The sequence below is a fragment of the Medicago truncatula genome, chromosome 2, assembly GCF_003473485.1.
Source record: "Medicago truncatula cultivar Jemalong A17 chromosome 2, MtrunA17r5.0-ANR, whole genome shotgun sequence".
In the NCBI taxonomy this organism is placed as follows: Eukaryota; Viridiplantae; Streptophyta; class Magnoliopsida; order Fabales; family Fabaceae; genus Medicago; species Medicago truncatula.
The window spans coordinates 35846629-35870363 of record NC_053043.1 but is presented as its reverse complement, the minus strand read 5'-3'; the positions used below and the strand labels follow the sequence as shown (position 1 = coordinate 35870363).

Here is a 23735-nt window from a genome sequence, read left to right as displayed (position 1 = left end):
TATGTGTAATTAATCATTGATATACATATAAGTTTGGTTTGAAATTTGAGAGAAAATGAATTGGAACCAATAAAAAAATAGAGTAAATTATCAAATTGAATCTCTAAACTACCATAGTTTGTTCAACTTGATCCATAAATTATAGAAATATATTGAATAATTATTAAACTTTTATTTATTCAACAATTTATTCTTTTTAGGAATAAACTATTATTTATTAATCAAGTAAGTTAGTTCTTCATTTTCTTTGAAAGTAAAAGTGACAATAATAATTCAACAACTATTTTTATGGATTAAAAGTAGTTTAAGGACTACTTAGTATATTTCTATAGTTTAATTTTCGTGGATTAATTCATACATAGCTTTAAATAGGCCCCTACAAATGGACAATACGATTGAACCATTTAGATTAGTCGGTCCTTTAATCAGATACTAAATTTTTAAAAAATATAAAAAGACTAAATTAATGAGAAAGTGATAGTTGAAGTACCAAATTGATGGTCTATTAAAAAAAAATTGGTTTGGTTTTACAATTTTTTCTCACCAAATTCTATTCAAATTGATGAAAAACATTTTGATTTGGTTTGGTTTAATCGGATTTGTAGTTTTAAAATTTAAGAATTTTTATTAAAAAAATCAATTTTTTCAATCATTATAAATTGTTTATACTTTTAAATAAGTACACAAGGTACAATGATTAAAAGACATATTACTACAACATACTTGTTTAGGATAAAACTATTAAAATAGTGTAGATTAAAAGAAATTAAAAACACGTAATGTTTTAGTTTGGATTTTAGGTGGCGGTTTTTTTTTTATTTATTTCGCACCGGTTTCTGACCCATAAATAGTGAGCGACTAATCTAGTTCGTGTGTAGAGGCATGTGCACTGGCCAAACGTTGTTTCTCATGGGAATTGAATCCGATATTCTCGGATACGTCTTTGGAAAGAGCTCATTGCCACCGGAGTCCAAGCAACTTGATTTTATGTGGTCTGTTTTGAATGACATGATACCGAATTAATAAATGTTGAGTTTGATTAGTTCGGCTTTGATCCGAACATGAAAGAATTGGTCCAATTTAATTGGTTTTGATCGTCACATGTATCGGGCCATTGATTTAGTTTGTACACCCCTTACATGAATAAATACTATACCTTATGTATAAGTATTCAATTTTTTACTCAGAGAAAGTATTCACTTAAATCTACTTTTGGTCCTCCGGTTTTTCTAAATAGAAAAAGCTAGTAATACGTAGATGTGGATTGAACCCTCCACTTCTTATCACTTCACTTTTTAAATCCTCCACCCCCGATCATCAAAACAATGAGAGCCTAGCATGGCGTCACCCAAATATATTAGAAAGCAAAGAATATAGTAGAGGGGGACAAGAGTCAAAACTCTCCCCCAAGATTAAGAGAAATGATAGTATAGAAACCCTAACTAATTTTCAACAAAATCTTCCTTAATTACAATAGGACAATGATCAAACCAAACATAAAGTGACCGATGTTTGCAAGTTTGTCATCACAATGGTTTCCTTACCGATATATGTGAGAAACAATGAAAGACATAGATGACCCACGAACAAAATGAAAGGTAGAGAAAATAGTAAAACTCTCTAATATTCTCAAAAAAGATATTATTATTTGAATGCTTGAATTCTTCAATGCTTGACTATGCCTAAACACTTGGTGGTGAGCCTTATTTATACTACTCTAGGAAGACTCCCCATTACAAACTAGAAATATCTACAAACAAAGAAAAGTCTAGAGATATGGATGCTATAGTTCATATGACTAGAAGGATTTAGAAACATTAAGATTTTTCCAGTGCTTAATTTTAGAGTGTCTAGTAGCTAGATTCCTTATTATTCTTTAGTATTCTAGATACTTCCCTATTATTCTTTGGTGTTCTAGAGACTTCCATATTATTTTTTTATTATTCTAGAGACTTCCATATTATTCATCAATAGATCTAATAGTGGTAATGAAGTTCAACCCTCTATTTTTGATATTCCAAGAAACAATGATGGATAACTTGAAGGCCAAAGCAACAAGTTTAGATTCAGTTTCCAACAGGGGTGTGTTAGTTTATATGACAATACGGGAAGTGCGCTAGAGAGAGGGGGTGAATATCATTTTTTGATTTACAAAGATTTTGGGAAAGTGGACGTTAAAATCGTTTATGACTATTGAATCATGCTTGATAATGATGATAAAAGTAAACAAAGATTCAAATATGAATTAAGAAGTTCAATATGAATCTTATAATATAATTCAACAATCATTACACACATTCAAATTGCAAAATTAAACTATCTCAAACCAAACCTATTAAGAATAAATCACACTAACAACTAATGAACACAAGGTATATGAAGAAGTTGTTTGAAGTTTACGTTTAGCTTTGATTGTGAGAAAATTGAATTGAGAAGTGACTATTGGACTTCCGTAAGCCCATTAACCCATTTAGCATTTTGCTAAATAATTAGTGTTATTTGTTAAACGCACCCATCTTATAAGTCTTACTTATATTTCTCCTTTTGACCGTTCTATTGTGTGTGATCATATAGGTTCTTGTCACGTTGGCAATAATATTAAATCTTATATTTAATATTATAAACAGTGAGTGGTATCTAGCAACACATCACTGCTACCTAAGTGACAAGAATGTCAATTGATCTGACGAAACCTTTTCCATGATAATGTTCATGTGTACAATTACTCCGTTGTCCTCATATCTAAATCGATCACAAGACATATATTTTGTCACTCTTGTATAGATCAATATTTATATTTCCTGATCCCGAAATATACTGAATAACGAATAAGTTCAATATCTTATATTGACTTAATTCGGCATGACTATGCAATTTTACAGTCATATTTCATCAAGAGGCCTAAAGGTATATCTCATGTTATGAAGAAGGGACAAATCTCATCTAGGACACTCATGTCCCTTATCATGATTCGTCAAGTGCCCATTAACCAACATTATGATTATCCTGTTACAGACAATGTTTGAATGACAATAAAGCACTTGAGTCCACATCTAGGGATCATAGTGGTTTCAAGTCTAAGAGTGGTATACACCATTATCCTTGTGAGAATATCATGTTACACTTTTATAACATACTATGTAGTATTCTCACGGTGGGTCAATCCAGTATAAATATTACTCCTAATATTTATACCCATGTATATACTTAATTAATATCTCACATCCATGACCCATGGGATGTGATCATCAGTCTACATACATAATAGTCTTTCCGCTTTATTATTATCCCAATTTGTATTAAAGCTTGAATATATATATATATATATATATATATATATATATATATTTAAGAATAACGTTCTTTTTTTTTTGGTAACAGAATAACGTTCTTTATGTCAATGTAATCTCATGATTACCATTACACGAACTATCTATTCTAGGGACTTTATTAATCTTACAATAATTATAATAAAGAATGACATATATTATTCAATAATAAAAGTCATGATACGTAGTATAAGTTTAACATAAAATATTGTCCTCTAGGGCTTACACCAACAATCTCAACACCTTATTAGTACAATATTGGTTTGAGATGGCATTTCCTAAGTTTTCTAATTTGTGAACAATGTGAGTGAACCTCATTTGCATGGAGGATATGGTTTCACCATCCTCCATGTGAAAGAGATCATCTTGTTGGATGATGATATTGAATTTTGATTTCTTAACACCCTTGGTACCTTCATGGAGGGTTTCCAAGGTGTACCACATTGCCTTAGTAGTCTTAAAATGTGAGACCGAGTGATACTCGTTTACGCCGAGGACGAAAATGGGTATATTCCTTGCTCTCAAATTGTATTGGGCCTTTTTCTTATCATCATCGCTCTAATCGGCCTTAGGATTGTTTTTCATGACACCATCAACATCGACTTGCGGTTCAAAGCGCCTGTTGAGAACGACATCCCAAAAATCCATATATACCGATTGAATGTGAACACTCATACACTCTTTCTAATAGTCATAATTTTCACCATATAAAATAGGAGGCCTATTGTGAGCCCCATTAGGCTCTTTGTTCCTCATGTCGACTCTTTCAGTAATTGACCGTTAGTGAAGAGAACCAGGCTCTTGATGCCACTTGTTAATCTATATGACGATACGAGAAGTGCGCTAGGGAGGAGGGTGAATAGCATTTTTCAATTTCAAAAGATTTTAGGAAAGCGGGAGTTAAAATCGTTTATGACTATTGAATCGTGTTTGCTAATGATGATAAAAGTAAGGCAATGAAAGTAAATAAAGATTCAAATATGAATTGACAAGTTCAATATGAATCTTAAAATACAATTCAACAATCAATACTAAACTATATCAAACCGAACCTATTAACAATAAACTATACTAACAACTAATGAACACGAAGTATATGAAGCAATTTGTTTGAAGTTTACTTTCAACTTTGATTGTGATAAAATTGAATTGAGAAAATCTCAATTGATGAAATTGATGTTAGGTTTTGTAAAATAGTAAACTCATAATTAACTTATGCTAACTTCACACTATGAATTCATTCAATTATAATGCTGAAAGTTTAAAGGATATGGAAGATAAGAACACCGAGATTTATAGAGGTTCTCCTTTTTTGTCCTGCTAGGGGTACATCATCTTTTCGTGATAGAAAACACCTATATCACGGTCTTCCACTATGATTAATAATGTAGACAAATGTATAATTACAAAGATTCATTCAATTCTCAAATCTTCTATGCTAAACAATCACACAAGATCCAATCTTCAAGACCTCTTGAAATTGGACACCCACAAGATGTTCGAATTTTAAAGTCTATTTGCAAATTATTTCAATAATCAAAAATTGCGTGGCTATGACTATATATATAGGTGTGAGTGAAAAGAGTTAATTTTAATCAACAAATAACGTGCTTGAATCGATTCAACAAAAGCTTGATACGATTAAATAGTGTAAAAATGGAAATATGGAAAGCATGAAGATTGATACGATTAACAAGAACATTGATACAATTTAGACAATTTTTAGATGAACATTGAATCAATTCAAACTTCCAAAGGTAAGAGTTTGAATCGTATCATAAGTTCTTAGATGAATATTGATACGAATCAAAGAATATTGATCCGTCCTCGTGAGCTTAACTCAGTTGGTATGGACAATGCATAAAATATTTAAGGTCAGGGGTTCGAACCCCGACCACCACAAAAAAAAATAAAAAATTATCAGTATCAATCAGGCCAAAAACATGGATAGAGGGGTCAAATGAATCGTCTCTGGCCAAGTATGGGGAGTTTTTGTCTTGGAATAAACACCAAAAAATATATGAACCTGAATCACCAAGTGTAGCATCATCAATGTTGCATTTGATCCGGTTAAAAAGAGGAGATTGACAAATGATTTCTTTAATTCGGGGAGCCTTTCATATTAAGGCCTTGATACTACAAAATATCTGATTGAATTATTTAGTTGTCTAACTTGTATGATTTCCTAATAGAGACACAATAGAAATACTCATGGGTATGGAAGACTTCCAAGGAATGAAAGAGTTTATGAACCTCTTTTTATTTCTATAAAACCATATAGTTTTGAAGATGTTGATGATAGTAGACAACACAACAACATTGCAATAAGGCGCTAATTTTTGTTGCATGCTCCAAATATGGGTGGAAACTTAGAGAAGGGATAATTTACTCATATGTTTTGGTTTATCTTGATGTTTATTATTTCATCCTCTTCTTTTTTGAATCCCATGAAGTTTAATTGGAGATAAATATTTGTCTCTTGGTTTTTCTTCTTTCTATTTTATAGAAAGATTTGTGTTGGTGTTATGTTTAGTTTGAGTTTTTGGTCTGGTTGTTGTCCAACAATTTCAACAAGGGTACAAAACCGAAAACAATAATATTTTATTCTTCTAAATATTCACTCATCTTACTTCTTTAATAGACAAAAATTGTTCTTTACATAAGATTTTAAATAGAGGATACAAGTATTTGTGAAAAAGTATGAATTGGAGACAAGGGCTTTTCAATTCACGAAATAATTTTCAACACAATCAATTTATTATTGATTACAAATAAATTTATTAAAAAATAACTTTTATATTAAAAATTACGTTATTTGAATCTATAAGTTTATTTATTATTGATTACAAATAAATTAATTAAAAAATAACTTTTATATTAAAAATTACGTTATTCAAATCAATAAGTTTTACTCTATTAAAAACATATTTTCTTTATAATTACTCAAATAAATTTTATCTCTAGTTAAGCCATATAAAAATATCAATAATTAATACCCCATTGTTAGAAAAAAAGAAGACAATCTAAATAATATTTTTTGCTATCTTATTTCATTTCATTATCATTTTCTTAGAATACACTATACTTACATTTGCACGCGAAATTAATACACACCATACAATTTTCCGCACTACACTGATACTTTATACAATCTTCGTTGGTAATACATCCAGATAATGCTGTAATGAAAAAGAGAATAAACAAATGTTGTTAAAATGAGAAAAAGGCTTGAACATAAAAGTAAGAAATAAACAAGAAAAATTGAAGGGCAAAGAATTTTCTTACCGTCAATGTTTCTTGCAGCATGAAATAGGGAAAGAAAGAGAAACATAGCTGAGACTAATTTCAGAATTGCACCCATCTTTTTCAACTTTTTTTATGTAACAAATAGAACAAGATTTGATCATTTTATAGGTGTAAAGCTAGCTATCTCCTAATATAAAATTAAAAAAATCACACTTATAACTTGGTAAAAATCTCTTCCAAAAATAAGAATCATTACTAAATGTCTCTCAAGTAAATTATAGGAATTCATAATTTTTAACCAACTTTAATATTTTTTTTAACCTTTCATGATAGGAAAAATGTCCTTGAAGCACGAAAAATTTATATGCATGAACGGGCGAAAATGTTCGGATCTTGTTAACAAGTACTCCCGAAACACTCTTTAAGGATTATAAAAAAGTTACCATTTAAACACCTTTTAAAAGTTACCATTTAAAGGTCTTAAAGAGTATCCCGGGAACACCCGTTAACATTTTTCAAAACGTATTTATGCACAAATTCAAAGTATAGTATGATCACTTTTATTTTCATAAATTTGTTTAATTAAAATGAATGTATATCTTGCTTTTTAATTTCATGATTTACGAAACACCCCAAAATTCATAATAAACTTATATTTAGATAATTTAGTATTTTTATTTTATTTGTGTTCCATTTTACCACCTTTTGTTTAATTTTTTTTTGAGGAAACTACCTTTTGTTTAATTTTCTTTTTTAGAAGAAGAACAAGGTAATATGAAGAAAATGATGAGAGAAATGAATTTGACGACACTTTACTATAAGGGATTTAGTGATGGTATTAAAGACTAACTGGATATTTTACACAATCCCAATCTCTTTTGTTATTGCTTTTCAAAGTATTTTAGTTCAATCTTATTGTTCCTAAGCAACACCATTAAGCATGCATTATAGAACTGTAACTATTCGATCTTAGATATTGAACAATGGATTGAGATTTGAAGTTTGATAACGGCAAATAAGGTTGGAAAATTATAAAACTATATATAATTATGGACCTATAAGAATGGACAAAATATTTCTAAACATGAAAAAAAAGTCTAAATTTTCTTGAGATGATGTAGGGTAATCAATCCTAATAGATTTTTTTTTTAAGGAATCTTAATAGATTTTGTTAACAATTCCTTGATGAAAATATGAAAATATGAAACTATATATAATACTCATTCTTTTATTGATTTAAATCGGGTCTATATCTTGGAAATATAGCTCATACAAAGTGGTGATACATACATTGATTTCATTCGATAAAAGAATGAGTGATAAAGAAAGTGTAGAAAAGTAAGTGTTGCTATCATTCCTCTAAGTTAAATTAATTTACCTTTAAAAATTTGATTTCCATAACAAATGAGAATTATTGGGGTCTATTCTATCTTTCTGATAAATCCACAATTGTAATGTACTATTTTAAAAATAGTTTTTCTATCATGTGCAAATAAATTTGCACATATCAAAAAATTTAAAGTAATATTTGTATTATAACTTGGAGTAGTGATATTTGAACATCAATTTGAAACAACTTTTGTGACAACCACTTTTTTCTCTCTTTTCATTGGTCAAAAACAATGGAGAGAAAAAAAGGAAGAGAAAGAATAAGAGTATAATGTGAGTATGTGAGAGAAAGTTGTCACAAAATGGTTGTACAAATATCATTTCTCTTATAACTTGTGGATTTTCTATTTAATCCATAACTTTTTATTGTTTTTTTTCAATAAATACTCCATCCGTTTTAAAATGAATGTCACTTTAGCCAAAAATATTTGTTTCAAAATGAATGTCACTTTACATTTCCAATACAACTTTAATTTTTTTCTTCCAACTTTACCCTCTCCAACTTTTCTTTCACACAATTTTCAATGCAACTTTAAAGTTGTCTTTTTCTTATAAAATAAGGGCAGTTTAGTAAAAGTATTATGTCTAATGATTATTTCATTCCATTCATTAATCTGCGTGCAATTGACTAAAACGACGCTCAATTTGAAACAGAGAGGGTAGTTGCTATTTTTAGTTACTTTAATATGTGCAATATTGCACATGTTAGACAAACCCTTTTAAAAATAAATGTCTCTTATGTAAATCATAGGAATTCGTAGTTTTTAGCCAAGTTTAATTTTTTTAACCATTCATGATAGGAAAGGGGAAAATGGTTCTTGAAACATGAAACAGGCGAAAACTGATTTATGCAGCTGTTCAATCAAAGTGAATGTCTACCTTACTTTTTTAATTGCATGATTTATGAAACACCATAAAATTCATAATCAACTTCTATTTATTTATAGGGATTTGCTAATCATTGATTTAAGGGCATTGGTTAAAAATTCATTAGTAAAAATTTTGTGTCAAAAATATCAGTTTTTACTTTTGTTTAACCAATAATTACACGACTTTTTGTTGTAAAGTTATTTATTTTTGTACTTCAACCAATGTCTCAAAGGACACTCATTAGGATTCTCCTTATTTATATGTATATCATGATTTATATTTGTAGGAAAATGATCACAAGTGCTATTAGGGTATTATTTAATCAACTAAAAGTAGCAATTTTTGCATAGAAAATTGCGCAGTTATGACTTTAATATGTGTTTGACTTGTATTTTTGAGACAATTTTTTTGTGGGTTCCTTAAAAAATATCCTTAGAGCATCCATATCCATACCACACATTTTGGTGGTATAAATGGACTCCACCTAATATATTATATTATTTCACACTTTTCGATTATTTAAATTAGGCTAAAATATGTTTTGGTCCCTGCAAATATAGCGAATTTGAGTTTTGGTTCCTGATAAAAATAAATAAAATTGAAATCAATCTATGCAAAATTTTTTGTTTTTTAAAAAGGTCCTTAGACCCACTTTCTTGCTTATGTGTCTTATTTTTGCATAGCTGTCACTTGCTGACTGTTTAATTGTGCACATGTGGCAGCCACGTGTAACTGATTTCATTTTAATTATTTAAAATCAATTCTTAAAATAAAATAAAATTTTGAAATAAAAATAAAAAATTGAAAAGAAAAAGAAATTAATAACAAAAACTGGAAATTAATTTTCGATATAAAAAAATTGAAAAAAAAAACGAAATTAATAAAAAAAATAAGTTTGTTTTTTGAATAAAAAATTATGGAACTTAATTTTCAAAATTAAAACGAAAAAAAAAAGATTTTCAGTTTTTTTTTTATTTTTTCCTGGAAATTAATTATTGTAAAATAAAAAAATAAAAAGTTAGATAACATTTTTGTAAAATTTTATAAAAAATAGGAAATTTATCTTTAGATTTTGTTTTCAAAAATAAAAAGAATTTATTTATTTTCAGAATTAAAAAAATCGAGAAAAAAAAATTTCCAAAAAATTAGAAAGACAAAAAAGAATTTTTCATTTTTTTCGAAATAAAAAATATTTCTAAGAAAAAGGAAAATTAATTTTCAAAAATTAAAAAAAATAAATTCAAAATTAAATTTTTATGTGTTAATCAACTTGTTCAAAATTCAAACCTAAGCGGAATTCATGTTTATCAACTTGTTGTTTTCTTACTACATATAATATATGTTACAAACCTTATATATAAGAACTTATTGCAGTCTAAGCTCATTACACAAAATAATAAAAGAAGAAGACATAAGAACACGAAAGAATGAGTGAAGGAGAACAGAAAAAAGTGAAAGTGGCAGAGGAGGAAGAAGTAGATTTGATCAGCAATCTTCCCGATGCACTTTTAGGTTCTATCATTTATCTACTTCCATACATGGAAGTTGTTAGAACAAGTGTGCTTTCCAAGCGATGGGAGACATTGTGGAAGAACGCTCATGATCTTAGTTTTGACCAAAGACAAATGTAAGTCTTTGATTGAAGATTACATTCAAAATTCTCCACTTGTTGACCGCCTTACAATGGCTATGGAGCGCAAGGTAATTTGTTATGGAAATCATGTAAAATAAGTTATTTGTTTTTGACTATATGATTTATGTTTTAATTTATGCTTTATGAATAATTAGATTAATTAAATGGTTCACATTTTCATGGAGAGTCAACTAGGAAGGGCTATAGAGAATCTAGTTACATATTTTAGCTTCCATTTTCTGAATGAAATGAATGAACTTTAATCCTAAACGTATTTAAGATATGATATATTGATGGAATTCATGCATGACAGGTAGCTCCCATAAATGAGGAATATTTTGATGTAATTGCTGAAGCAGCCTTGATGATTACATCAAATATTGACAATCATATTGGTCCCTTGAAGAGTTGTACCATTCGACACTTGCCTGAGAGTTGTGCAAGTGCGGATGTTGTGGGGTGGTTGAGGAAATTACTGGAAAAAGGGGTGATTAAGGTTTCAATAGAACGTGAATCTTGTGATTATCATAACGGAGGAATATCAGACATGGATGTAAAGCTTTCTGCATCAACCATTGATTTACCATTTGAGGTTTTCTCCAATTTAAGGTTCTTGAGTTTAAGAACTACTGTTTGCAGAACAAGTCACTAAAATGCCTAGATTAACACATAAAATATGTTACTTTTGAGCACATATGAGATGTCAGAAACACCTGGTCATTGTGATGGAATGTCATATAAAAATACAATCCTTGCATACTTATCTTTGGACAAATTAAATAGAATATATTTTGTTAGTTGAACAAAACGTATAGCTTTTTAGGTTGTAATCTTCAAATTATAGTTCATGGACTTGCAACTTTTTGCAAAGGTGAGCAAACTAATATGTGAAGTATAAATTTTTTAGTACTAGGTAATAACACAATAACCTGAATCAACAAGGATGCATGAACAATTGTTTCGTGTGACAGAACACTCGTCTTGATGGTAAGCTAAAATTGTTCTTAACATTGTCAGATAGGTGTGTCACCTATCGAATAACATTGTTGTACCAATACCTTGTTTTAGGAAGTTGACAAAGATTGTTGACTATAAGTATTTTGATCCTTATTAAAGAAGAGCCAAGTCCATTGTATGGTAGGTCTAAGTTGAAAAAAATTAAGTAAACAAAGCAAGACTAGTTTGTCAAAGGGATACACATGTTTTCAGGCTGGTCAATATTTCCTCATGAAAATTGGAGAGAATTGAGTGTATTCTTCTTTGACCAAAATCATTTGTTGTGAATATTGATGAGGTGGAAGGAGATCGGAATCCTCCATGAGAAAAATTGGATTTGGTGGTTTCGGTGTTTTGAGGAGAAAAGATTGGGAAAACAGTTTCCCACATACAACACCACTGTTTGATGTGATCAGGAGAACATTGTATTGTGTGATGAGCTTGTTGTGAAGTTGTAGCTAGGGTGACAGGGGGTATACCTGTGGGAACTCTGACACTCAAATCAGAATTTAAGGGTGGAATATATCTAACTCCCATATTAAATGTGTCAAGAATATTCAACATGTGTGTTATAACTGACATTGGATACAATAATTATACAATACGAAAACAACATAAGTCGAGATTCAGATACATAATTCATCTCAAGTCATATATTACATTATTTATACATGGCTAGTCGAATGAACACATACAACAAAGTTCATTACAACACACATATATGTACATAACATAATATCAACAAAAGGGACATGAGAGCTAAATCCAACAAAGCATGATTAATCCGAAGCCTTCTCCTTCCCTTTGCCTCGAGCAACCTGTGAACCTGAACAAATGAAGGAATGGGATGAGACATAATGTCTCAGTGAGTTCTACCTAAGCCCTAGGCTAGAGGTAACCTTGGGGAAACCTACGGTTACCACGTGTCTGCAATACAACTGATTGGTTGATTATACGTGTGTGAACTCGTACATACCTAAGACGATCGTGCAAGCCTAGATCGTCTTCACTTATAACTTAACTTACATTGTTTCGTATCATATCATTTCTTGTCATAAGCATAGAATATAAAGGCGTGTCATATAATTATCTGAGTTGCTTTTACGGAATCTATCGGGTGGAGTAACCCCGAGTACAATCCCTTACTTTACCGATGAATTCCTAGCTAAGGTACATCAGACTCCTCTCAATGTCGTGCGGGTCTACCTTGTGGAGCGTATCCCGTCCCCCTGAACGTGAACCTCTCGAAATCTCCCTTGGCGTGGATCGCAAGAGACATAAAATGTCATATTTTATTCAAGGTATTCTACTCATAGTCTTATCTTTCGTAATACGCTTTAGAGGCGTGCTATCTTACATATTCTCGACTACCTAAGTCGAGGTTCTAGAGTTCCCGTGCCTAGGTTTTGTTACTACCCGATCATGTTCATGTTAAACTCTCATGAGTGCCATTGTTGTTGAAAAATGTTTATATGTCTCATGCATTTCCCTTTGAAAGCTCAATTGTGATGATAAATTAGATTCTTAGGGATTGAGGGTTTTCTTTAAGTTAATAAACGTTAAACAAGTGGTTTCGGATGGAATAACAAGGCGTCAAAGCAAGCTAACAACAAAACATAGTCTGCCATTTCGCCAAAATTTCTCTATCAGCGAAATGGCTCTGTAATGGCCAACTAAATTTCACTGTTAGCCAACTGGTTATGGAAATTTTGTCAATAGCCAAATAATTTCGCTAATAGCGAGTTTCTTCGGACCAGAAGTGCAGAAAATGCAATTTTTAACATTTCACCTCAATCCTAAGCAACCTAAGGTACCATAACCATCCAGAATGCATGAAAATGTAAAAATAAGAAATGCATGGCAATATAATCATGTTCCAAACAACAATTGGCATAATAAAGGGTACTAAAATAAGCATGCATAAGCTAATGTTCATCAACCTATCTCACACAACACCATCATCCATGGGAAAAGAGTTCTATCTAGAGAACTCACCTAAAATTCTGGTGAACTTCAAGCTTCTAAGTCTCTAAAACCAAACCCTAGAACATGTAAAGCTTTCCAAGATCATCCAACTTTCAGTAAGCTTGAGTTTGAGCCCAAAATTGTGTAACCTTCATGCTTGAATCATCTCTAAACCATGATTACCCAAGAGTTTTGAACTCAAAAGGATTGAATGACAAAGGAAGGGTGAAATTCGACCTTCTAGAGAGAGGGGGGAGAAAATTTTGCTCTTAAGAGTTTTTTTTAGAGAGAGGAACATACAAAAGAAATGAGATGTTTCCACACAAATCCCACTTAAATACCCTTAACATGAAAGTACCCATTTACCCCTCTACCTAATACGCGCACAAGATGAATTAACAGGTAAAATACTGTGAAACCAATAAGCGGGATATTACAATATAGGGGGGGGGGGTTAATTGTAGATTAATTTGTATATTAGAGGACTGAAAAAGAACTCTTATATAGTGGAGAGTTTAGACTCTTTGAAATGATTTGTTGTATAGTTGTTGGTTGACAGTTACATAGGGAGTGGTTAGTAGTTGCAGCGCATTATTGTTTGAATTTTGCGAGAGGCATTTCGATTATGCACACCTCCCGGTGAGGTGAGGGTGTGAATAGCTCTAGTTAGGCTTAAGTGGATTCGGTCTGTTTTTTAAACTTTGGGCTTGGAGTATAGTCTCTTAGCAGTCCAGAACATTATTAAGTTATTTCTCTTCCCAAATTTCATTTCACCAAAAAAATTCTCTCTCCTCACTCTCTTATCTTCGGCTGCGGCCACCACCACCGTTGTCTTGCTGTCAATTTTTCTCAACCAAATCGCGTGAACGAAGTCCCAGATCCAAGTTTCCATAAGACACCAATCAACCACATGTGACTCAGGGTGGTTTGAAGAGGTAATCATGTTTGTTTTCTCTACGATTTTCGACGGTTAACACCCTTTTTTAAAGGGGTGTCATTTTTATTGTGCTAGTGCTTTTATCGCTTTGTTAATATTTTTTTTATCATCCTTGTGAGTTTGGAAATGTAAAAAATATATGCGATTTGATTGTCTTCAAATTTTAATGATATTTGAAATGTAAATATTATTAGAGAAATATGTCTTAGATGAGCTGATCTATGGATTCAACCAATTAGTTTTCGAAAAATTTATCAAGAACAAATGACGCGCCTTAGAAGGGTATTTTTGTCATTTCTTAACTGTTAAAATATTGAATTGAGTTGAACATTAGATCCACCTCGTCAAGACGGTCGAAATAGATGTATGGTTTGCGACGTTCCAACGATGTATCAATTAAGAAAAATTTCTTAACTATGACCGAATGTAAATAATAGTGTTTTTAGGTAATAAAGATATAGTAAATCTCTTGTAAAAAAAATACTAAAAATGTATTTAAAATTCAAACACATAAATATGACTGAATACAAATTCATTAAATAAATTGTCAAATTAAGAGTTGACTGAATAGACTAAATAATAATATAATATAATGCTATTTATTATAGGTTTGACTACAATATATGGATTTTGTAATCTTTAAACTCTTGTTGTCTTTTAAACCTAAGCAGAATTCATGTTTATCAACTTGTTGTTTTCTTATTACAGATAATATATGTTACAAACCTTATATATAAGAACTTATTGCAGGCTAAGCTCATTACACAAAATAATAAAAGAAGAAGACATAAGAACACGAAAGAATGAGTGAAGGAGAACAGAAAAAAGTGAAAGTGGCAGAGGAGGAAGAAGTAGATTTGATCAGCAATCTTCCCGATGTACTTTTAGGTTCTATCATTTATCTACTTCCATACATGGAAGTTGTTAGAACAAGTGTGCTTTCCAAGCGATGGGAGACATTGTGGAAGAACGCTCATGATCTTAGTTTTGACCAAAGACAAATGTTGAAGTCTTTGATTGAAGATTACATTCAAAATTCTCCACTTGTTGACCGCCTTACAATGGCTATGGAGCGCAAGGTAATTTGTTATGGAAATCATATAAAATAAGTTATGTGTTTTTTACTATATGATTTATGTTTTAATTTATGCTTTATGAATAATTAGATTAATTAAATGGTTCACATTTTCATGGAGAGTCAACTAGGAAGGGCTATAGAGAATCTAATTACATATTTTAGCTTCCATTTTCTGAATGAACTTTAATCCTAAACGTATTTAAGATATGATATATTGATGGAATTCATGCATGACAGGTAGCTCCCATAAATGAGGAATATTTTGATGTAATTGCTGAAGCAGCCTTGATGATTACATCAAATATTGACAATCATATTGGTCCCTTGAAGAGTTGTACCATTCGACACTTGCCTGAGAGTTGTGCAAGTGCGGATGTTGTGGGGTGGTTGAGGAAATTACTGGAAAAAGGGGTGATTAAGGTTTCAATAGAACGTGAATCTTGTGATTATCATAACGGAGGAATATCAGACATGGATGTAAAGCTTGCTGCATCAACCATTGATTTACCATTTGAGGTTTTCTCCAATTTTAAGGTTCTTGAGTTAAAGAACTACTATTTTAACACTACACCTTCCCCTGATTCCCAACAGACTTTAAAAACACTTACTCTTAACAAAGTGCGTATTATATCAAACACTTTTTACGATATTCTCGCCTACTGTTCATCTCTTGAAAACCTTACCGTCGAGAACTGTGATTTCTTAAGAGATGAACTTAAGATTGTAAGTCCAAGTCTGAAATATATTAAAATTTGTAAGATGAATGTGCTTAGGATTTTGATTTCTGCATTTAATGTTGAAGTCATAGAGATTGACTCCATTATTTGTAGTCATCAAGATTTGGTCTTTGAGGCCCCAAAACTTCAAGTTCTTCGTGCTTACAATGAATTTCAAATGCTTGGAGAAATTGTATTTATCGATGGAAGAAAGCTTTTGACAACAAGGGATATCATAGAAATTTGCAGTGGTATTCTGGTATGTCTCTCTTCAAGTCTTTCTTCACTTGGAAAATTGATTAACTTCAATTTTCTGTTTTTCATTCAAGCGTATAATACATTTCTTTGTATTTAATAGAGGTCTATCTAATGTTCTAATTTTTGTTGCATCTAAATTATCGTTGGATATATGTACAACTTAACATATGGTCTATATATTCAATTACATTGAATGTTACAATGATATCCGTAGATGCAAACAAGTGAGTCAAGGATAATGATTAAGCTTTAATATCCCTTAATGCAAGTATGATTCCCTTTTGAGACATCACAAAAAATCACGTTTATTGGGAAATATTCCCTAGAAAAATATCATAGCTTATTATATGTGGACTAATTGAGTAATTGTGATGGGGTGATTAAACTTTTTGTTTATGGTATCTATTTTATGCTTAGGGTGAGCACTGTCTAGTAACCAAGTATGTCATCACCACCTTACTGAATAGTAATAAAAGTTTCCCTATCTGAATAGTAATAATCCAATTTGATTTTGCTCCTTAGAAAAATGTCATGTAAAAAAATACAAGTATATATTAGTTTCTTACTTAACATTAGTATATTTATTATTCATGTATATATATAATTTAGATTGCTAAGTATCGCTAATATAATTTTACAACAACCCATGAATTTATATTGACGGTTAAAGCTTTGACTGCACACTCATAATGTAACATTGCTATATTTTATGAACATTTATGTCAATTTGTTGTATGGGTAATGTTAACATGTGCCCTTAGGACATATGTTAAGGATGCCAAAAGTGGAAATTATGTATTGGAAATGATGCAATTTTATTTCTCAAAAGATTGGTAATTAATTTTTCTAATTAAATATTTTCTATTTGAAGAATTCTTAACATGTGCCATGAAGGCACATGTTAGCATGACCCTTTTTTTATAACTATCTTTTTTTATTGTATTAGGGTCATCGAGGTTCAGGCATGGGAAATATATTTAAGCATTTGGTCACTCTTTGCCTCGACTTTGAATTAAACAGTAGCAGAAATACCAGAGCTCTTTCTTTTGCACTCAAGTCTTACCCGCAACTAATGAATCTTCAAATAAATAACCAGGTATGCTTGGGATTAATTTAGCCATATATTTGCAACTATCTTTCCTTCGGTTACATGTGTTCAATTATTCAAGTTTTTAAAATGGTGTGTAAGATGAACTGTGGTGGCAACGATAATATTCTTTTTTATTTAAGTGTGATCGTGATTGTAGTCAAATAAGTCATATATGACCATGATATAACTATAAATTAATCTTGATTTAAATTATGCTTCATTATGTTTTTTTTTTGACATTTTTTTCCTTATACTCTAGGTCAAGTTTGATTACTATGATCAGAATGACAATGATTCTCTTCCTTACCCCGTAAGTTTGTTTTGGCTCAAAAGGGACCCGTGTAGGTGTGTTAGCCGCAACCTAAAGTCTGTTTGTATAAAGGGATACAAAGGTGGAGAGTTTGAATTTGAGTTCGTTAAGTACTTAGTATTAAATGGCGGAGTTATGGATAATATTACCATTTGGTTTTTGGATGAATGCTCGTGGGATGAAGTTGTAGCAACTGCATGTTTGCGGTCATATCCAAAACTCTCTCCTAAATTGTCAATTGATTTGAAACCTGGGACCGAGTATATACAAAAGTATGGAGGTAGCTTTGATGAATGGGTGAGAACCCTAAACTAAAGTGGTTGATGAAAAGTTGAAGTGTTTTTGTTGTCATGAATCTTATGTTTAAACCTCTCAAGTTGTTATTAGACATATGTTGGTGTTTTTATTTGATGATTTTGGATCTTGGATTTTCATATGATAATTTTGTATCTTGGGTTTTCATTTGATAGTTTTGTATTTTGGATTTTCAAAATAAACAAGTCATATGTTCTCATATTCTATAAACAAAATAAACAAGTCATATTGTAGGATATATAAAAGGCAAGAACACATGCATAAATTTACATGCTCGTAGTGAAAATTATTATACAAGGCTTCAAGCACAATGAATGAATCTACCGTTAAAAAAACACACATATAGCGTCTAAATACATGCATATTTTACACCGTACTCAAAAAACCCATGTGTCCTTTTCCCTTAGTTATCTTAAAATCCCATTTATTAATATAATATGGTAGTTTACGATCAAATTTGCATGTAGGTAACTGATCTTTTACCAACATACCTAATAAATATAAGTATCAACAATTAATATATGATTTACTGAAAGATTCTGTTCATGAAGAAAAGTTTGTCTCTACTTTTTTTTGGTATAAATAGAAAATCATTTTTTTTACAATAATAAATCACAAATTTGATTGCTAAGATATAAACTCACCTTATAATGACAACCTAATAACAACATAAAATTTGCAATAAAGATGATAGCTAAAACTTGTGTGCATCCATTTAGTTTAGTTACAACATAAATGTCTTATAGTATCACCGACCGGATGACCCTTTTGAAACTCATTAATTCACTAGATGCCTGTTTAGATTGACAATGAAATTGAGAAAATCACGGTATATGTAACACCCCGATTTTTTAAAACAAATTTTAGAAGTATTGTCATTAAAAAATATAGAATTGTATTTTTTAAAATTAGTCTTCTAGCTCATAATTTCAGGAGTCTATATATTGAGGTTGTTCTAAGATGATTCATTCATACAAATACAACCGTAGTAATATATTTGAATTTGAATTTCTTGTTCTACTCTTACACCATGTTCCTCTATGTTAGTTGTTCTTATGGTGACTATATCACCCTCTTTAATATCAAGTGTCTCACATATAGTTGGGTCTAATATATGTTTATATATAATGTTATTGTTCTTAGAAGTTTACATTCATTGCCACAAATGAAAATATTTTAATAACCAAAAGAATATATAAATTTACCCAATTTTGAATTAAAAATATTAAGAATATATTAACTAAGATAAACTTGTGAACAACATCATTAAACCTCAAATTGTAGATCTAATGGGCTACCTTAAGATTTTTGTTTCATGTGATTTTGATCTTGCATTTTTCTATTCATTATTTATTTAGGTTATAGATAGTTATGAATGATAAGATGCAGATTTTTGATATCTTCGATGTTTGTAATCGTTGAATAAGGAGAAATAGATGTATATTGATAGCCCCGCATGTGTACGGTTCAATGGAGTAGTAAGAAGAGTATCGATGCACATCTAGTTTTATGTGATTACCAATTTAATTTTTGATTTTGATTAGCTGATGTATATTGATAGCCCTGCAAGTGTACAGTTCTATGGAAGGAAAGGTTCTTATCAAGAGCAGGGAAGGAAACTCTCATAAAAGCAGTTGCCCAAGCAATCCCAAACTATATTCTCAGTTGCTACAAGCTGCCAGAGGGGTGCTGCAAAGACATTGATTCCATGCTAGCAAAATTTTGGTGGGGGTCCAAGGAAGAGGAAAGGAAGATACACTGGATGAGTTGGGCTAAACTCTCAAAAGCCAAGGAAAGAGGAGGCCTAGGCTTTCGTGGCTTCTCTGATTTCAACAAAGCCTTACTAGGGAAGCATTGCTGGAGACTCTCAAACGGAGATGACTCACTTCTTGGGAAAGTGTTAAAGAGCAGATACTATCCTAGAGTCACCTTTCTGGAGGCAAAAGCCGGTTATCAACCTAGCTACGGGTGGCGCAGCATCATCAGTGCAAGGGAGGTGGTTAAGGAAGGTGGGAGATGGATTGTTGGAGATGGAAAAAGTATTAGAATCTGGAAGGATGTCTGGATGCCGAGTCTGGAACTGATAGAAGGATGTCTGGATGCCGAGTCTGGAACTGATAACTTCAAGGGGGGACTCTTGTATTCTAGGAGAGGAAGCCTTGGTTGAAGAACTTGTGGATACAACTACGAGACAATGGAATAGAAGCCTAATCTATAATGTTTTCAATCAGCAGGAGGCTCTAAAAATTGTAAGTATCCCTATATCACATTCCCTTCCTAGAGATAAAATTTGCTGGCATTGGGAGAAAGATGGCTGCTATTCAGTACGGTCGGCTTACCACTTATTGAGCAAAAAAAGAGAAAACCTCCAGCCGGGACCATCCTACCACAGAAACGAGAGACTCTGGAAAGAAATTTGGAAGGCAATCATTCCTAATAAAGTGAAAAACTTCATGTGGCGTTTGGCAAAGAACATCCTCCCAACCAGGCACGATCTACAAAAGAAAGGTATATCCTTGGATCCTTTATGCCCGTTATGTCATTCTGATGTGGAAACTGTGGAACACTTATTTATGAACTGTAACTTGTCAAAATGAGCCCTGTTTGCCTCACCTTTGGGATCTCATGCCCCTTTTAATATGGATATCCACTGCTGGCTGCTTGACTGGCTTTCATGCCGTGACAAGGAAGGGTCACAACTGTTTTGTACCATTCTTTGGAAGTTGTGGTATGCTAGAAACCAGGCTGTCTTCAAAGGAATTGCCCCTGATCCTGTTACCTTAGCCCAAACTGCGGTTCAGTTTATCCAGGAATTTAACGCAGCAAATGCCAAGCAACGACCCCATCCAATCTACCACAGGAGGGAACCTACTACCACGGACCAGATTGCAGAACATCATTTATTTGTGGACGCAGGGTGTTTCTCCAATGGACATACAGGTTGGGGATTGATTATGAAAGACCTTTCCGGACAAATCACTCTCAGCAAGAGCAAGCTGGAAGCAGTGGAGGTTGATCCGTGTCTGGCTGAGGCTATGGGAGTCAGATGGGCGCTGCAAGAGGCAGTAGGTTTAAGTATCCAGAGTCTGAAACTGTCAAGTGATGCCCTTAGTGTTGTGAATTGTGTTAATAAAGCCAGTACAGTTGCTTCTATTACACCTATTATTGTTGATTGCTGGAATTTAATTGAACAAATCCCATTTGTAATGGTTACTCATGTTAGTAGAGAGCTCAATGTTGAAGCTCATAATTTAGCCGCTTTGGCAAAGTCTGTTGGAACTAGATGCTGGCAGGGGAATGCCCCTCCATGCCTTTTCTCTTCTCCTTTTTGTAATCCTGTTGTAAGCCGCGTTCAGGCTCCTCTGTTTGATTAATGAAAAAGGATGGAATTTCAAAAAAAAAAAAAGAATAGAACACATCAACTTAAATGTTGAAGTTCCTTAAAAAAAAAAAACTTAAATGTTGAATAGACCGGTCGGACCGCAAACCGTGGGTAGGCCGGTTCGAGCAGGATCTGCCATGCAGTTAGCTCGGCAAAAACCGATCAAACTCGGTGACTCGGCCGAGTATTTGGTTGGACCGGTTTGAAGCAAGAACATATTTTAATTAAATTATGTTTGTAAAAAGTAGCTTTGGTGGGAGTTGAATTCGTGACCCAACTATTAAAGAAAACTCTCCCAGCCACTGAAACACTATCAGTTTTTGTGTTCAATTTGCTTCTTTCAATTTTCTTTTATTTTTTTATGATAAAAATACCTCATAAAATAAACGTATATAATCTTTGTCAAAATCATCTTTCAAAAAAAAAAACTTTGCCAAACTCATAAGCATATATAATTATTTCAACAAAAAATAAATAAATAAGCATATATAATTATCAAGCTCAAATATTTCATTTAAAACTCATAATAATTAGTCTATAAAATTATGTTTGTTGGATATTTATTTTTATTCTATTTTATGTGTCATTATTTTAGTTTTTGGAGTGACCGAGTCACCGGTTCAATCCGATTTAATCTGATTAAATACCTATACAAATTTAATATAAACACCGAATTATTTAATCGAGTCATCCGGTTTAATCCGATTCAGCCATGCGGTTCAACCAGTGACCCGATGATTCGACCATCGACTCAATTATCCAATGTCTCTGCCGAGTCGAAGACCGAGCCGAGTTTTAAAACTATGTGTTAAAGTTTGAGTGGGCTATGATATCTGCTAAGGGCCAAAATTGAGAGAGAGTAAAAAATTGTCACCAAATAATATATAATCTCTTAGAACTATGAGAGCCAAGTGTAAGCATAGTATATCCACTCTTCACCATGTTCTCAATCCAATATCCAAATTGTTACTGCTCTGACATTGACGCCTATTTAGTGGCAGGGCAAATGGTGACAATCATATTGGTCTGCCAAATTTTACCAATACAACCTACTTATAGTGACAATATGGTAAAAGATTCATGAACAGACAAGTAAAATATGAAATATATAAATATGTGAAAACACTGATTGATCTGCATAAATAACAATGTTTATCTCAAAAAATCTTACAATTCTTCTCAACAAAATTTTCAAATTGCTTCACCAGGAAGCTAACTACCTTCCTAGAAATTAGATCATTACAACTAAAGTTTTCCTAGTAGGTGAGATTGGCTACATAAATTAATTGATGATGTCATAAAGTTCTTCCTTTTATTAGGTTTACAGATAAACCATTAACCTTTACATGTCGCTTAATATTTTGTCCTATAGTTTCCTTTATCTCCCTTATTGATGCTTTTACATGTATCTTCCAACATGGACAAACCACCTATGACAAGACTAACATCTCTTCCACAATAGATTTCCTCTAATTTTCTATCTAAAATATTTGTATATCTAATCTTATTTTGTGTTGTGTAACCACTGATTCATTAGAAAATTCATTCCCTTGTACAAAATCATGCATGTCACCCCATCTTTTAGGTGTGATCAATAAGCATATTTAGAACCAACATGAAAAAATAAATGCTCAAATTTGACCCTTGGTTACACCTTCAGTTATCAGAAAATCTTTTGTATTTCCATCTTTTGTTCTCACATCATAACTAAGAGCAGTCACTTAAAAACAGTTTAATCAGAAAAGAAAATGTCTAGAATTTCTCATGTAACACCAAATCAACTCATTCATCTAGCGAACAAACTACACTAACATTTAGCATCCAAAATAAGCTCTCACAAGAAAAAGCAAAAGTGTTGAACATTTTAGTTATTGAGAATATCATATAGTAGATATTTAAACATATTCATGATTTGTTTGCAATGTGTCTGTAATATCAAACATTGGAGTCTTTCATCAACAATTAGGATCTCTTGCTTCTAATATGAATTGCCCCACTTTGGAGGAATTAAATCCATTATTAACTTCAGTGATAACTGATGAGTGTGTTTTGTTATTTTGTACATATTTATTTAAACTATAGAAAGGGAAAGAAAAAAAATCAGTTTTAGAGTTCTCAGATAATTATTTATTTCTACCTTCATGTTTTTTTATCCCATCCTGAAGATTCTTTATAGAGAATTTGTTTTTTTATCCCATCATGAAAATTATTTGTTTCTACC

The 23735-nt window shown here is 31.7% G+C and overlaps 3 protein-coding genes and 1 long non-coding RNA gene across 4 annotated transcripts; 3 read left to right on the top strand and 1 right to left on the bottom strand.

Annotated features, from left to right (window-relative positions):
• Nucleotides 1–6353: 6353 nt before the first annotated feature.
• LOC25487076 (uncharacterized) lies at nt 6354–7602 on the bottom strand. The gene is made up of 2 exons (XR_003009316.2): nt 6615–7602; nt 6354–6508 (listed from the first exon to the last, which is right to left on the bottom strand). It is a non-coding gene; the product is annotated as an uncharacterized lncRNA (long non-coding RNA).
• A 2858-nt stretch (nt 7603–10460) lies between these two features.
• Nucleotides 10461–11119, top strand: LOC120578391 (uncharacterized). The gene is made up of 2 exons (XM_039831080.1): nt 10461–10535; nt 10781–11119. The coding sequence occupies exons 1-2, from the start codon at nt 10518–10520 to the stop codon at nt 11117–11119; spliced, it is 357 nt and encodes a 118-aa protein (XP_039687014.1). The 5' UTR covers nt 10461–10517.
• Nucleotides 11120–15115: 3996 nt separating this feature from the next.
• Nucleotides 15116–18279, top strand: LOC120578078 (F-box protein At1g80960). Its single transcript, XM_039830155.1, has 4 exons — nt 15116–15444; nt 15681–16418; nt 17364–17513; nt 17767–18279. Exons 1-4 carry the CDS (start codon nt 15169–15171, stop codon nt 18130–18132), a joined length of 1530 nt encoding a protein of 509 aa, XP_039686089.1. The 5' UTR covers nt 15116–15168; the 3' UTR covers nt 18133–18279.
• A 2492-nt stretch (nt 18280–20771) lies between these two features.
• LOC112419422 (uncharacterized) lies at nt 20772–21506 on the top strand. The gene has a single exon (XM_024777083.1). It carries the CDS (start codon nt 20772–20774, stop codon nt 21504–21506), a length of 735 nt encoding a protein of 244 aa, XP_024632851.1.
• Nucleotides 21507–23735: the final 2229 nt, after the last annotated feature.

Excerpts from the sequence above, each read along its gene's own strand:
- LOC112419422 (XM_024777083.1), top strand. The coding sequence starts at position 20,772 with ATGGATATCCACTGCTGGCTGCTTGACTGGCTTTCATGCCGTGACAAG.
- LOC120578078 (XM_039830155.1), top strand. The coding sequence starts at position 15,169 with ATGAGTGAAGGAGAACAGAAAAAAGTGAAAGTGGCAGAGGAGGAAGAA. Across the intron at positions 15,445-15,680 it reads CAATGGCTATGGAGCGCAAG|GTAGCTCCCATAAATGAGGA; the intron begins GTAATTTGTTAT and ends CATGCATGACAG. Across the intron at positions 16,419-17,363 it reads AAATTTGCAGTGGTATTCTG|GGTCATCGAGGTTCAGGCAT; the intron begins GTATGTCTCTCT and ends TTATTGTATTAG.